At 41.0% G+C, this 16,671-nt stretch overlaps 1 protein-coding gene across 3 annotated transcripts in view; it reads right to left on the reverse strand.

Annotated features, from left to right (window-relative positions):
• Window positions 1-16,671, reverse strand: part of rbm33a (RNA binding motif protein 33a) — a 163,721-nt gene that overhangs the window by 33,341 nt on the left and 113,709 nt on the right. For 2 of the 3 annotated variants that reach the window (XM_087987564.1, XM_087987563.1), the window contains 2 exons: window positions 9,443-9,652; window positions 1,514-1,702 (listed from right to left, as the gene is read on the reverse strand). In XM_087987564.1, coding sequence (XP_087843690.1) covers window positions 1,514-1,702; window positions 9,443-9,652 — 399 coding nt within the window. The remainder of the gene's footprint in view (window positions 1-1,513; window positions 1,703-9,442; window positions 9,653-16,671) is intronic. The other variant, XM_087987565.1, reaches the window with a different exon arrangement.

The following is a 16,671-nucleotide window of genomic DNA, read 5'->3' on the forward strand; positions in this document are numbered from 1 at the left end:
GTTAATAGCTCCTTGAAAGTAGAGTCACAGGTAGATAGGATAGTGAAGGCAGCATTTGATATGGTTTCCTTTATCGGTCAGAGTATTCAGTACAGGGGTTGGGAGTTCATGTTGCGGCTGTACAGGACATTGATTGGGTCAGTTTTGGAAAATTGCGCGCAACTCTGGTCTCCTGCCTATCGGAAGTACATTGTGAAACCTGAAAGGGTTCCGGAAATATTTACAAGGATGTTGCCAGGGTTGGAGGATTTGAGCTATCGGGAGAGGTTGAATAGACTGGGGCTGTTTTCTATGGAGCATCGGAAGCTGAGGGGTGACCTTATAGAGGTTTACAAAATTATGAGAGGCATGGATAGGATAAATAGACAAAGTCTCTTCCCTGGGGTGGGGGAGTCCAGAACTAGAGGGCATAGGTTTAGGGTGAGAAGGGAAAGATATAAAAGAAACTTAAGGGGTAACCTTTTCACGCAGAGGGTGGTATGTGTATGGAATGAAACCAGAGGAAGCGGTGGAGGCTGGTACAATTGCAAAATTTAAGAGGAGTTTGGATGGTTACATGAATAGGAAAGGTTTGCAGGGATATGGGCCAGGAGCTGGCAGGTGGGAAGAAATTGGGTTGGAATATCTGGTCAGCATGGACGAATTAGACCGAAGGGTCTGTTTCTGTGCTGTACAGTCCTATGACTCTAAACAGTAGGTCAGGCCATTGTTTCAGATTTATTCTTTTTCTTCTCTTATTCATGCCATGTCAGTAACGCTGACAAGACCGGTATTCGTTGCCCATTCCAATTGTCCTTCAGATAGTGACAGTGAACCACCAAAATGTGATAGAGTTAGTGCATTGTAAAGCCGCTTAGCACTGGTGCTCAACTTATTGGAAATGAGCGCAAACGGCAAATCAATGACAATTAAAAACAGTTTGCTTCATTATGCATCACAAACTGTGCTATATGTTTTTCAAAAATATAGTACATTTACTTCCAAGTGCAGCTTACAAAATAAAAGCCTTATTGGGTATAGCTGAAACTGTATACATTAAGACAATATTACAGAAGTAACCAAGTAGCCTGTTGAGCTTAAAAGCTAACCAAGGGCAAAGACTGGAACAAAGGAGAAAGATAATGCAAAGAATTAAGGGAAATAGAGTAGAATTTTGGTGATGCACAGCGATCCACATCCAAATCAGACACCTCTGTCAATGTGGGTGACATGCTAGGACAAGCCACTGCCATCTGTGCATTAGAAAAAAACTGCAATCAATGTAAAAAGCTGTATGCTAATTCAAATCTTGCATATTATGAAATCTACTGGAGAAGCTACAATTGCAATTGATAGCAATTGCTCATTACCATTTAATTCAAGGAGGTAAAATTTACCAATTATAATAAAAATCTTGTACACTAGAAAGGAGCTTTAAATTCAAGGCCAAAAAGAGCAGCTTAAATTGCAATTGATTTTTAAAAAGCCGTACAATAATTTGTGTGCTAAAAAATGCATGCAAGGGGTCACCTACCTGAATAGGTCCAACTGACATCAGCAGGTTTTTCAACTGGAAATCAGTAGTTGAAGAAGAAAGCCCTTCAATTGACACCACACATGGTTGAGGTCTGCATTCCACCACTCGCAGATTCTGTTTATGTTGCATCATGCGTCCTCGGCCCATCTGGCCTGGTAATGCTGTGCCGCGCCCCTGCATAATGACCTGTAGAGAGCACAACATTCAGCCAATTTATTTTGTCCTTGGGGTGTCAGCTTGTGGTTCAAACTACAGTGGGTCATAAAATGCTTCACAGCAACCTTTACTATGTGAAGCTACTTAAGTTTATATTTTTAAAGCTGATTTGCCCAATATTTAATATCTATTAGCCTGAACATTATAAATCAACAGAACTTGAGTACTGACAACTGGCGGCAATATTTAAATAGCTAAGCGCTAATCCATAGGCATGAAGAAGAATTTATATGTTTCTATCAAAGAAATGACAACAGGGCTAGTTAAGCAAAACAGTGCATCACTGATTATATGTTGGAATTATATCCATGGCAACAAAAAAAAATCCCAATTGAATATTTGGGAACATTTAAAATTTTTGAAGGCGTAAGTTATGCTGGTACTAACTTACTAAACACTTAAAGGATGAATATCGATTAGAAGATACATCTTTACATAACAACTCAAGGAATAACAGATAAAGTGCAATTTCAACTTTCCTAGCTAAATTTGATGAGATTCTGTATATTGGTAATGTAACTGGAATAGCAATTCACAGGCCAAGGTTAATGTTGTGGGGATATTGGTTCAATTCACACCATGGTAGCTGGTAGAATATAAATACAAATAATAAAATCCGAAATTAAAAGCTAGTATCAGTAATACTGACCACAATCCAACATTAACCATCTAGTTCACTGACATCCTCTTGGGAAGAAAATTGCTGTCCTGACTTGGTCCAGTCTACATGGGACTCCAGACCAATATCAATACAGTTGACTCTTAAATGCCCTTTCTACAGTTTATGGAACAATTGGGAATGGATAACAAATGCTGGCCTTGCCATAATGCCCACATTCCATCAGAGAATTTAAAAAAACCTCCATTCAGTTTGAAGAAAAATAAATTTCCACAAATCATTAAGTAGTCTCTCTGAATGAGAATTATTAAATAAAAGATGCAACCGTAGCAACTGCATTTTTCAGAGATATAAAAACATGTTCTAAACAATCCTCATGTCAGCTAATAAACCACAAAACTAACTTATTTAAAAAGAATAAGAAACGTTGACACTATCAAACTGAAGAACACTAGATCTCACACGATTTAAGTGCAAATGAAATTGTAAACAAATAGGTGCGATCCCAGGAATAGTTATGACCTGATATTTATTTAGCATAAATGTTAACTGCCTCATGCAAGCTCAAGTCTGAATATTATCGAGGGTATGTGTAGTTTTTTTCTTTAAATGTGTAGTGGTTGTACTAATTTTGCACTTCATTGTAAGGTGGCCCCTGAATTCTTCCTGGCACTCAATGAACCTGAACTGGTCTTGCAGTTTTTCATGAAGCATTTATATTGATTCTGATTGCCAACAGCACAGTGTAGCTCTGGACTGCAAGACCTGTCCAAAGCTTATTCCATGTAGCATGGTAGTTATTGCACATGACATGATGGAGGATTTTCCTGTAGTGGAACTGAAATTTACTCTTCACAGGAAATATCAAAACTATGGTGGGCAGACATTTCTGCAACAGGTGCAAAGCACACTGAGCTATTTTCCCCATGTCACTTCACCAACTGATGCAGAGCACCAGATATGCCCTTCAGACGTCAGCTAATTCAATATGAGTGAGTATTGACTGAACAGAGGAGTGGAAGGGAACACTTAACTTCACCTTGTTTGACCTGAATCCATGAGGCTTCATAAGTCACAGTGTCAGAGCTGTACAGCATAGAAACAGACCCTTTGTTCCAACTTGTTTATACCGCCCAGATATCCTAGATTAATCTAGTGCCATTTGCCAGCATTTGGCCCATATCCTTCTAAACTCTTCCTATTCGTATACCCATCCAGACACCTTTTCCCGCCTCAGACTGTGTGGAGTTTGCACATTCTCCCTGTGTCTGCGTGGGTTTCCTCCGGGTGCTCCGGTTTCCTCCCACAGTCCAAAGATGTGCAGGTCAGGTGAATTGGCCATGCTAAATTGCCCGTAGTGTTAGGTAAGGGGTAAATGTAGGGGTATGGGTGGGTTGCGCTTCGGCGGGGCGGTGTGGACTTGTTGGGCCAAAGGGCCTGTTTCCACACTGTAAGTAATCTAATCTAAAATAATGTTGTAATTTTACCAGCCTCCACCATGTCCATTGGCAGCTCATTCCATACATGCACCACCCTCTGTATGAAAAGGTTGCTCCTTCAGTCCCTTTTAGATCTTTCCTGTCTCACCTTAAATATATGCCCTCTTAGTTTTGAACTCCCCCACCCCAGGGAAAGTGTCTTGGCTATTCATCCTATCCATGCTTCTCATGATTTTATAAACCTCTAAGGTCTCAGCCTCCAATACTCCAGGGAAAATAGCGTTAGGTTATTCAGCTTCTCCCTATAGCTCAAATCCTTCAATTCTGGCAACATCTTTAGAAATCTTTGTTGAACCTTTTCAAGGTTCACAACATCGTTCCAATAGGAGGGAGACCAGAATTGCACGCAGTATTCCTAAAGTAGCCTAACCAATGTCCTGTATAGCTGTAACCCCTATATTCAATGCATTGACCAATCAAGAAAACCATACCAAATGCTTTCTTCACTATCTTATCTACCTGCGACTCCACTTGCAAGGAACTATGAACTTGCACTCCAAAGTCACCTTGCCCAGCAACACTCCCCAGGAGCTTATCATTAAGTGTATAAATCCTGCCCTGATTCGCCTTTCCAAAAAGCAGCACCTCATATTTATCTCAATTAAATTCCATCACCATTCTTGGCTCATTGCACCTGATCAATGTCCCATTGTACTCAGAGGTCACCTTCTTCACTGTCCACTACATCTCCAATTTTGATGTCATCTGCAAACTTAGTAACCATACCACCAATAAGGTCCATGGATAATGTTGAGAATTCTCAGTATATTCTTGTTCAGTGTATTCTTCTGTCCCTTATCTCTAGTGGATACCTCCAGTCACTGGGACGGAGTAAATCCATTTATGATGCAAAGGGATACAATTTGACGTATTCTGTCAAGTATAAATCTACAAGCCTGTTGCTTAATTAGTATGGTAGATAATTTGTTTAACATTCAGAACTTTACATTCACGTTATGAAGGACTTTTCAGAGTCAGCTGGGCAGAGATATAGTATGTAGTACGATACCTGTGTTGCTGACAAGAGATTAATTTCTTTTTCTTATTCATAAATTATGTAGCAAATGCTTATACCTGGGTAACTTACTAACCTAACACTTGAGGGAATTAAGTCCACAAAATTCAAGTTGTTTCCAAAAGCATGGGATTTCCCTGCATCTGGGGACTGTTTTATTCCAACTTGGACATAAAGACATGTTCTTTTGTAATCACAGTATCATATTTCCTGGAATTTGCTACCTAAACCTGCCATGGGAGAGTCATTTCAAGTCATTGCTTTCTTGGGATAACACTGGATGTCATTTGTATGCTCAGAAGTAAAGAGGTCTACTGGATTCAGATCTGAGGAAAACCTAGAACTCTTTAACAGAAGTTTGACAGAAGGCATTTGGTTAAAATCAATCCTGCAACATTGAAAAGTTAACTATCCAGGCTTCAAAGAAAGATGAAGACAGTTCAATTGACAAGTCCAATCCTCAAATTAAACTGAAGCTACAAACTAGTCTATAGAGTTTTCTCATTCACAAGCTTAAGGCAGGTGAACTAAAATGAATCATATCATGAAAAATCATTTATGAGCAAGGTTACCTGGATGTGGTAATCTGTCACAACTGGTAGAATGATGACACAAATGTCAACAAGTTCATTACTAACTTCAGTCGCCAAGTCAAATCAGATTTCTGAAATCTTGAACAATATTCAACAGCCATAATAGTCACTTGAAACACATGTAAACTGAAGATGCGAATTCAGTCCAAATATGTGCAAGAGGTTGTTGTTACCGCATAAGGAATATAGAAAGATTGAAAGAGTGGACAAAAACTTGGCATGGAGTTTAATGTAGGAATTCAAGAGGTTCCACTTTTATGGGAAGAATCAGAAAGCAGTCTATTAGTTAAATGGAGAGAAACTCCAGAAAAAGAGTAGAAAGACAAGATCTGGATGTTCTTGTACATGAAACACAAAATATAACTAAGAAATTATTAAAGAAAATTATTAACTGTAAGTATGATGAAATTTGGGTCTTTATTGCTAGGTGTTGGAGCTTAAAAACAAGCAAGTGTTGTTACAAATGTACCGAGTATTGGAGAGTATAGTGTAGTTTTGGTTCCCATATTTAAGAAAGGATGCTCTGGTACTGAAGATAGTTCAAAAGAAATCTACTGGGCTGATTCCTGGGATGAAGTGATCACTCATGAAGAACTCTTAAACAGTTTTGATATGTATTCATTCGAGTTTAGAAGAATGAGGAGTGATCTTATTGAAACATACTGAGGGCGCATAACAGGGTATGTCGAGAGGTTAATTCCACCTAGTAGGGAAACTTGAACAAGGATACATTGATACAGCATGGGAACGCTTATTTGAATCCGATACATACAGAAATTTCTTCTCTTGGAGGGCAGTGAATGTTTAGAATTATCTATCCAAGGGAATTATGGAAGCGAAATCAAAAAGAGGTACTCATCGATTTTTGAAACATCAAGGAGTGAGGGCTACAAGGAGCTGACACGTAAGTGGAGTTGAGGTGTAGCAGATCAGCCACAATCTTGACTGGAGGGGGAGGCTATTTCTGTGCCAAATTATGTCCTTATCACAATTTATAGATGTCTATGAAACTAAGTTTTATTGGCCTGAAATTCCAGTTTAATGGCAGGATCAATCCAAGATTCTCCTTAATTGCTTCCATGACTCAAAATGGCACTGCTTTTGACTTCCCCCAAGAACATAAACTGTGGTTTGGAGAAGGCTCACTAGATTAATTCCAGAAATGAAGGGCTCGTCTTATCAAGTGAGATTGAGCAGTCTGGGCCGATACTCATGAGTTTAGAATAATGTGAGGAGATCTATTGGAGGTATACAGGATAACAAAGGGGATTTACAAAGTAGATGTAAAGGGGACATTTCTCTTTGTGGATAAAGCTAGAACAAAAGGTTTTAGGTTAAGCAAGTGCCAGATTTAAAACAGAGATGAGGAGAAATTACTTCTCCCAAAAGGTCACGAAGCTGCGGCACTCACTACCCCTGAGTGCCGTGGATAATGAAACACTGAATAAATCTAAGGAGGCGAAGATTTTTAAATTAGTAAAAAGGTTGAAGGGTTTCAAAGAACCAGCAGGGAAGTGGAGTTGAGGCAAGATGGTATCAGCACTGATTGTACCGAATAGCGAAGCAGGCTCGAGGGACTGAATTGCCTTCTCATGCTTCGAGTTTTCGTACTCTAACATTCTTGTCAACTCCTGATGCAAATTGAACTATGTTAATGAAGACCGCAGGATCATGGGACTGGATAAGGAACACAAATTTGCTATGAAAAATTTTGACAGTGAATTCAGTTAATCTGATAATTTGCAAAACACCATAAAATCATGAAAGCTGCGGGAATGTTAAAAATCCAAATGATTCACCGATAACTGATAACCTAGCTTTGTCTAGTTTGTTTATAACTAACCAACACAAAACAGTATGCAATTATAAAGCATCCTTCTCAATTGCACAACAAAGGTGGTTCGCAAACAGCCAAATACTTCTCTGAAACAGGGCAGAATTCTTCTGGTTCCAAGGCAGGCTTCAGGATAGGACTGACAAGAGGGTGTAACAGGTGGGAGTTGAGTTGGTGTATTAATACGTTCTAACCTCCAGCTGAAGCAGCAAAGTGCTTCTTCCAGTGTGGCATGTTTCAAAAATTAACTGACAAAGGATTCATGATGCAAAGTAGTAAACGGTGGAACAGCTACAACACTGGCATCTACCTGACAATGTGGGCAATTACACTGGTACATCTTGCACACAAAAAGCAGGAGAAATCCAACTGGCAAATTAGCACCCTTTCAATCTATTCTCAATCATCAATAATATGATGCAAGGTGTCATCAACAGTACTATTAGGCAGCAGTTGTTGAGCAATAACCTGCCCTGTGACACTCATGACCTGGAGGTGCCGGCATTGGACTGGGGTGGACAAAGTTAAAAATCACACAACAGGTTATAGTCCAAGAGGTTTTTTTGGAAGCACTAGCTTTTGGAGTGCCGCCCTTTCATGAGGTGGTCACAATCATCTCATGAAGGAGCAGAACTCTGAAAGCTAGTGCTTCCAAATAAACATGTTGGACTAGAACCTGGTGTTGTGTGATTTTTAACTGCGACACTCAGTTAGGGTTCCATCAGGGCCACTCAGCTTTTGACCTCATTACAGTCTTGGTTCAAACATGAAGATGAACTCTAGAGGTAAGATGAGAGTGACTACTCTTGACATCAAGGCTACACTTGACCAATAATGGCAGCAGGAACTTTGGCAGAACTGGAATTAATATGAATCAGGGCAAAAAAAAGACAAAGGAAGATGGTAGTGCCATGCAGATAAGTCATCTCAGTTCCAAGGTATCTCTGGCATTCAGGTTAGTGTCCTTGGCCCGATCATCTTCAGCAATTTCATCAATGACCTTCACTCTATTGTAAGCTCAGAACTGTGGAATTTCTGCTTATGACTGCACAATGTTCAGCACCATTTATGTATGAATCCTCAGATTAAAAGCAGTTCATGCCCAAATATAAAAAGAATTGTACAACATCCAGACCTGGACTGGAAAGTGGCAAGTAATAACTGTGCTGTAGATGTGCCAGTAAATGACCATCTCCAACAGAGAATTTAACCACAGGCCCATGACATTCAATGAAATTACTACTGAACTCCCCCCACCGTGAACACTCTAGGATGTTGACCAAAACCTGAACTGTACTGGTCATACAAATACTGTGGCTACAAGACCAGGTCAGAGGCAAGAAACTTACCTCCTGACTAACGCTCCCCGAATGAACCATGACCAAAAAAAAATGAAAAGAGAAAGATGGAGGCAGAAGTTGCTGAACTAGACAATGAATCCAGAAGGCTATAGATTGCTGTGCCAAAATGAAGTGCCGTTCCTTCAGCTTGTGATGAGCTTCATCGGAATAGTGTAGCAGGCCATGGACAGAAAGGCCAGACTGGAAGCAGGGTAGAGAATTAAAACTTCAAGCAGCTCAAATCATGTTTAAGAACTGAACAGAGGTATTCTGCAAAGCAGTCAACTAGTCTACATTTGACTTCTCAAAGTCGAGGAAATGTAGAGCAAAGTTCCAAATTACGCATTTGGGTATTCCTTTCTCAACCACCTGCCAACTGTTATGTGTGAAAAAGGGACAACACCCTGTTCTGCAAGTGAGTTTGAGAAAGCTTGAAGTAGCAGCATTAACTGCTTATTGAGACAGTGCCAGATGATAATGTCACCGGAATGACAGGTAAGAAACTTGACAGTTTTATGAAAACACTGCAAAACCTGTCAAAATTATTTCCTTCCACATAACATAGGGAAACACCTTTGGGAGTGAGGAGACCAGGACTGTCCAAAGAGAAAAAGAGGATCCATCCCAGACTCTGTTTCCTCTTTAGAGGCAAAATTTTAGAACCAGTTATCAAAATGTATTCATTGAATACAATGAAGGGTTAATGAATTTAAAACAATTAATCCCTTATTACATACGGGCTGACTGCCTCTTTTACTTTTGCAGTAGAAGGCAACCGAACTTCCAATATTTGAAAATAGATGTGCTTACCCTGTTCTGCTGATTGGCTGAATTCTTTGTCATTCCTAATAATTGTGGTACAGATTGTTGCCGCTGCTGCTGTGGACGCTGCTGTGGCTGTTGCGCTCCTTTTGTCAATGTGACCTTTCGAACAGGCTGCTGTTTCTGAAGATGCTGCTGGTGTTGCCGCTGTTGAGACTGGACCTCAGGATGAGAAAAGCCTGTGTTCTCGCTCCCCTGCTGTAAGAACACAGCATCATGCTGCTCAGTGTCTTCACTCAACACAAAACCTTTTACCACTCACCATGTGCTAAATGCAGTATGACCTTGCAGAAACTGGAAAAATAAACTACAGACGAATTCACTTCATCCACACAAAAATGGCTAATTTACTTGCATTTTGTAGGACAAAAGCAAAAGATGGTTTTCCTTGTAATGATGGAAATAAATATTTTATTCCGTTACATACCCACAGTAACGGCTCTAAAGTGTAGGAAAAACCCACTCATTAATTTTCAATGGTACTATTTAAAGGCATCATCTGGCAAAATCATGCTTAAACCTCTTGTCACTCCTCCGAAAATCATTGGTACCATAGAACCTAACTGCTCGTGTGTAATTAACAATAGCTAAACCATATTTTGTGAATAAGGTCAGGTCTCACAAAGTCTAGTGAGTATAAGGTAATGTATAGTGCAGCACCAATATAAATATTAGAACTACCAAGTTTCTGCAGTTCTGAAGAAGTCATACTGGATTCAAAATGTCAACTCTGCTTCTCTTTCCACAGATGCTTCCAGACTCACTGAATTTCTGCACCACTTTACGTGTTTATGGCTGTCCATGCCTGTACTGTTATCAATGAATAACAGGTGACAACTATCCTCACTCTGAACAGTTCAGAATCACCTGAAACAATATGACAAGTTTGGAGAAGTATGTGAGAGCTGCCATCAACCTTGGAAACTGTCTCATGATCTCATTCTCGCTAATTGCTAAAGTGGGTGAGTACTGTCAATTGTGAAAGAACATATTTAAATTGTTCTTCTCTCAGAAATTCCCATTACTTAAATCATACCTGCTTATAAAGCATATTGTTCAATCCTATCAAATAGTATAACATGCAGACTTTGCAATTGTCATTGCTCTGCACCAGTGAAAGTTATCTGCATATCTCACAGTCTTGCACATTGCAAATGCTTAATGTCTATGTGGATTACTTTTTTAACATTTATCATGGCAACTTTATGATAGGAAAATCACAAATATTTTATTACTAGAATACCGTGCATAAGTAGCGGGACACAATCCTTTATCCAAAATCCGAAAAGCTCTGAAATCTTTTTCATGGAGTGTGGAGCGTCATTTCAGCGTGTGAACAGGTGACCCAACTCCACACCCACTTAAACCACGTCACCCAGATGTGACGTGGCAGTGTGGCCCAGCACTGGCAGGCATCAAATGTGTCTCAGCGCTCATACTATTCACACGTGCGTCTGCTGTTGGGTAATTTGTTTTAATTTCATTGTGAGAATGTCATTTATTCCAAAATCTGAAAAATTCTGAATTCCGAGAAAGCAACTGTCCCCAAAGATTTCGGATAAAGGACTGTGTACCTGTAATTGCCTAGTATGAATCAAAATGCTGTCTAAAATAAGCAGCTCTTTTTCCTTCAGTATTTGAAATTTTTAATGTTCAAATGAAAAGAAAATCACATTTAAAGTAACATGAATACATTTACCAACTGATTGTTAAATGTTTCAAAATCTTAATTAAACTTTTAACGTCAAGTTCTCAGACAACAACAAAAGCTTGAGGTTCAGCTTAGTATTTTCACTTCAGCAGTTGGACTTAATCACATCAGTGCATCTGGAACAGCATGCAATTTGTGCAACAATATAAGGCGATATTCTTTGATTCAGTGAAGACTTGGGAGCTTCTCTGCTTTTTCTGTAAACCTTTCAAACAAAATGGGAGCCAAATACTTGAGATATTAGTTTGACATTTCCAGTATGAGCTCCTCACAAACAGCACCTGGGATTAGCAACACCTCAGATTCTGATTCGGTAGGAAACACAAGACTTTTTTTTTTTAAAAACATTACTCATTCTCCATTCATTACACTTATCTCTATTCCAGTAGAGGAGTGGCAGCCAACATTCTCACATTGGGTAAAGGCACATTTCAATTTCTGTCTTCCTCATGAGACAAAGTTTAGGAAGGTGAGGGATGCCACAATAATAAATATGAAATTGATGCATAAAATTCAAAAGCAAAAAATTAATGATTTAAATGGGCAATTAGTAGAAATGACCAATAAAATGTGCCAAGCAGCCAAGCTTAATAATTATCCAATCTTCACCTTTTTGGCTAACATGCAGAGCTAACGAAAAAAAAGAATAAGCCTCAATTCATGGTCACCAGAGAAGGGAGAGGTTACTGGGGCCAAGCTAAGGTGTTAGGCTTAGCTAACGCTGAACTTGGGGTTGCCAATGGTGAGGAACATTCGGAGCTGGCCTCAGTGGAATTCACACATGCAAGTGGGTCGGAAGTGAGTCTCCTGTCAGCCTGGAGTTTTCTCCTCTACTTTTCGTCTTTCCCAGTTTCTCTTACCTCTTCCACCCTCCCTTACTCTGCCCCTTGAAATTCAAAATAATCCATGGGGCTTTGCACCTCAAAAATGTCAACTAAACATGAAGGGGATAAATAGACAAGGTATTTTCCCTCGGTTGGGGGAGTCCAGGACGAGAGGGCGTAGATTTAGGGCGAGAGGGGGGAAAAATCTAAAAGGGACCTAAGAGGCAACTTTTTCACGCAGAGGCTGGTGCGTATATGGAATTAGCTGCCAGAGGGAGTGGTGAAGGCTGGTACAATGACAACATTTAAAATGCACCTGGATGGGTATATGAATAGGAAGGGTTTAGAAGGATATGGGCCAAGTGCTGACAAATGGGACTAGATGAAGTTAGGATATCTGGTCAGCATGACGACTTGGACTGAAGGGTCTGTTTCCATGCTGTACATCTCTATGTCTCTATGACTATTAATCTGCCAACAAATATTTTGCATTCACGTTAAAGTGGCCAAGTAACCTTTTTTCTGGAGTGACTGAAATCCAATTAGATAAATGGTGACTTAATTTTAAAAAGTAAATGAAAGGAAAATTAATGGCAGCAACCCAGCAGCCTGACCATCATTTCCACCCCCGGCCCTCATTGTCACAGCCATACTTGCATATCCCCTCACCATTCAACTCTCTCAGACTCCCCCCATGGCCATTGATCTTTCATTGCCTTCTAACCATGGTGTGACTGTCATCTTCTTCATCCCTCTCACTTAAACCAGAGTTCCTGAGAGCCTCCTAATCCCAGAAGTAGCCCGCAGACTCACAGCCAAGGCTCCAGGTTTTGGGTTGCTCACGGCTTCTCTAAACCTGACTGGTTCTCACTCATTTGTTTATACGCTCACTAGCAAGCCTGCAGTAGCACATATGGGAGAAAAAAAAAGACCTTGGATCTAATGAGGAGTTCCTTGCAAAATCTTTCACTTTCAGTCATCTGTATTTGAAATTCTGGCTGTATGAATGAGCCGGAAATTTGTCTGAGTTACCAACAAATCAGATCTCAGGCCACATGAAATACTTTGGTGAGCCATGTGTGGTCCATGGTTTTTTAGATTCAGCACCCCTACTATAGAAGATTTATGATTTCCTTTATCATCTTATGCATTTTATGAGCATATTCCTTATCCTAAAACACTGAACAATGAATATCTGTTGCAAATCTTCAAAGTGTCCTGAAGCAGGTTAACAAGTGTGGAACAAAAGAGAAGGAACAGGCCCTTCAGCACCCCCCATGCCTGTGCCAATCATCATGCCCTAACTAAAAAATAAACCTTCAGCCCTTATTCGGTCTGTATCCCTCCATTCCCTCCCCACCCATGTAACCATCCAGATACCTCTTAAATGTTGCCAATTTGCCAACTTCCACCATCTCTCCTGGCAGTGTGTTCCAGGCACCTACCATTCTCTGCATAAAAAAATCTCCCTACTACATCTCCTCTAAAAAGTCCCGCTTTCACCTTGAACCTGTGCACCCTTGTATTTGAAACTTCAACCCTGGGAAAAAGCCTCTGACTATCCACGGTATCTATGCCTCTTATAATTTTATCAAGTCCCCTCTCAAACGCCACCTTTCCATTGAAAATAATCTTAAACTTTTTAACCTTCCCTGACCAACAATGCCCTCAAGACCAGGCAACATCCTGTTAAATCTTCTCTGCATTCTCTCCAAAACTTCCATGTCCTTCTGGTACTTTGGCGAACAAAACTGCACAAAATACTCCAAATGTGACCTAACAAGGGTTTTGTACAGCTACAACATGATTCGCCAACTCTTGTACTCCATGCCCTGGCTGATGAAGGCAAGCATGTCATATGTCTTCCTGATTTGGAGATGCCAGTGTTGGACTGGGGTATACAAAGTTAAAAATCACACAACACCAGGTTATAGTCCAACAGGTTTAATTGGAAGCACACTAGCTTTCGGAGCGACGCTCCTTCATCAGGTGATAGTGGAGGGCTCGATCGTAACACAGAATTTTATAGTAAAGATTTGCAGTGTGATGTAACTGAAATTATACATTGAAAAATTGATTGTCTGTTAAGCCTTTCATCTGTTAGAATACAGTGATAGTTTCACTTCTTTCATGTGTAAATCACAAAACCTTTTTTTAGAAGTTGCATTCTCGGGTTAGCTGTTAACAATGGTGATAGCTAGACAATATGTTGAAGGTGTTAGCCCCGTGTTCTCTGTCTATGACCTGATGTTTAGATTGATTCTAATCTAAAAAGTGAGATAATAGAGTTTTACATAAATTCATGCAGATTTTGAGCTCAGAGTTCTACATGAATGCATGCAGTTTTTGAGCAAAGTGCAATGTAACTCTGCAAGTACAAGTTCACCCCACAAAATATGTGTGTGCATGTGGGTCTTTGTCTGTCTGTGTGTGTGTCTGTCTGGGGTGGGGGTTGTGAGTGTGAGAAAGTGTGTGTATGTGTGTAGAGTGCAGAATGTCTTAAGTCTGTGAGGGGGTGCATGTGTGGGTGTCTGTGTGCACCTGTGTCCATGTGTATGTAGGAATATGTGTGTGCATGTGTGTGCGTGTGTGTGTGTAGTGCAATGGTGATCACCTGTAATGTGACATGAACCCAAGGTCCCGGTTGAGGCCCTCCCTATGGGGACCGAACTTAGCTATCAGCCTCTGCTCGGCCACTTTCCTCTGCTGCCTGTCCCGAAGTCCACCTTGGAGGATGGTCACCCGAAGGTCCGAGGCCGAATGTCCTGGACTACTGAAGTGTTCCCCTCCTGTCTGTTGATTGTTGTGCGGTTGTCCACACAGTGACATCAACAAGTTTCATCCCACCATCAAACTCACCTTGGACTACTCTCGACAGTCTGTCTCATTCTTGGACACGTGCATCTCCATCAAGGACGGACACCTCAGCACCACACTCTACCGCAGACCCACAGACAACCTCACAATGCTACACTTCTCCAGCTTCCACCCAAAACATATTAAAACAGCCATTCCCTATGGACAAGCCCTACGCATACACCGGATCTGCTCAGATGAGGAGGAACGTGACGAACATCTCGAAGTACTCAAGGATACCCTCACAAGAATGGGGTACGAGGCTCAACTCATCGACCGCCAGTTCCGACGTGCCACAGCAAGGAACTGTAATGACCTCCTCAGGAGACAGCACGTGCTGCAACTGACAGGGTACCCTTCATTGTTTAGTACTTCCCAGGGCTGAAAAATTATGCCATATTCTTCGTGACCTGCAACACATTATCAATGAGGATGAGCACGTCACCAAGACCTTCCCCACACCTCCACTACTTGCCTTTAAACAACCACCAAATCTCAAACAGATCATTGTTTGTAGCAAACTGCCCGGCTCTCAGGACAACTACATACAACCCTGTCACTGTGGACGCTGCAAGATGTGTCAGATTGTGGACATAGATACCACTATTACGCGTGGGAACACCTCCCACCTTGTACATGGCAGGTACTCATGTGACTCAGCCAATGTTGTCTATCTTATACGTTGCAGGCAAGGATACCCAGAGGCATGGTACATTGGGGAAACTGAGCAAAGGCTACGACAGTGGATGAATGGGCACCACACAACAATCAACAGACAGGAGGGTTCCCTCCCAGTTGGGGAACACTTCAGTGGTCCAGGACATTCGGCCTCGGACCTTCGGGTGACCATCCTCCAAGGTGGACTTCGGGACAGGCAGCAGAGGAAAGTGGCCGAGCAGAGGCTGATAGCTAAGTTCGGTCCCCATAGGGAGGGCCTCAACCGGGACCTTGGGTTCATGTCACATTACAGGTGATCACCATTGCATTACACACACACACACACACACAGACACAGGTACACACAAACGCGCACACAGACACCCACACACACTCTTATAGACACACACACTCCCACATGCACCCCCTCACAGACTTAAGACACTCTGCACACACTATACACACACACGTACACACGTACACACACACTTTCTCACACTCACAACCCCCACCCCAGACAGACACACACAGACAGACAGACAGAGACCCACATGCACACATATATTTTGTGGGGTGAATTTGTACTTGCAGAGTTACATTGCACTTTGCTCAAAAACTGCATGCATTCATGTAGAACTCTGAGCTCAAAATCTGCATGAATTTATGTAAAACTTGGTTATCTCACTTTTTAGATTAGAATCAATCTAAACATCAGGTCATAGACAGAGAACACAGGGGGCTAACACCTTCAACATATTGTCTAGCTATCACCATTGTTAACAGCTAACCCGAGAATGCAACTTTTAAAAAAAGGTTTTGTGATTTACACATGAAAGAAGTGAAACTATCACTGTATTCTAACAGATGAAAGGCTAAACAGACAATCAATTTTTCAATGTATAATTTCAGTTACATCACACTGCAAATTTTTGCTATAAATTCTGTGTTACGATCAAGCCCTCCACTATCACCTGATGAAGGAGCATCGCGCCGAAAGCTAGTGTGCTTCCAATTAAACCTGTTGGACTATTACCTGGTGTTGTGTGATTTTTAACATATGTTTTCCTAATCACCTTGGCCACATGTATTGCCACTTTTAGGGAACTGTAGACCTGCATGCCCAGATCTGCTTGTATATTAATGTTCCTAAGGGTTCTGCCATTACAATA

Source organism: Chiloscyllium plagiosum, unplaced genomic scaffold, assembly GCF_037043375.1.
Source record: "Chiloscyllium plagiosum isolate Xiang-an unplaced genomic scaffold, Cpla_swu_hap1 HiC_scaffold_5, whole genome shotgun sequence".
Classification (NCBI taxonomy): Eukaryota; Metazoa; Chordata; class Chondrichthyes; order Orectolobiformes; family Hemiscylliidae; genus Chiloscyllium; species Chiloscyllium plagiosum.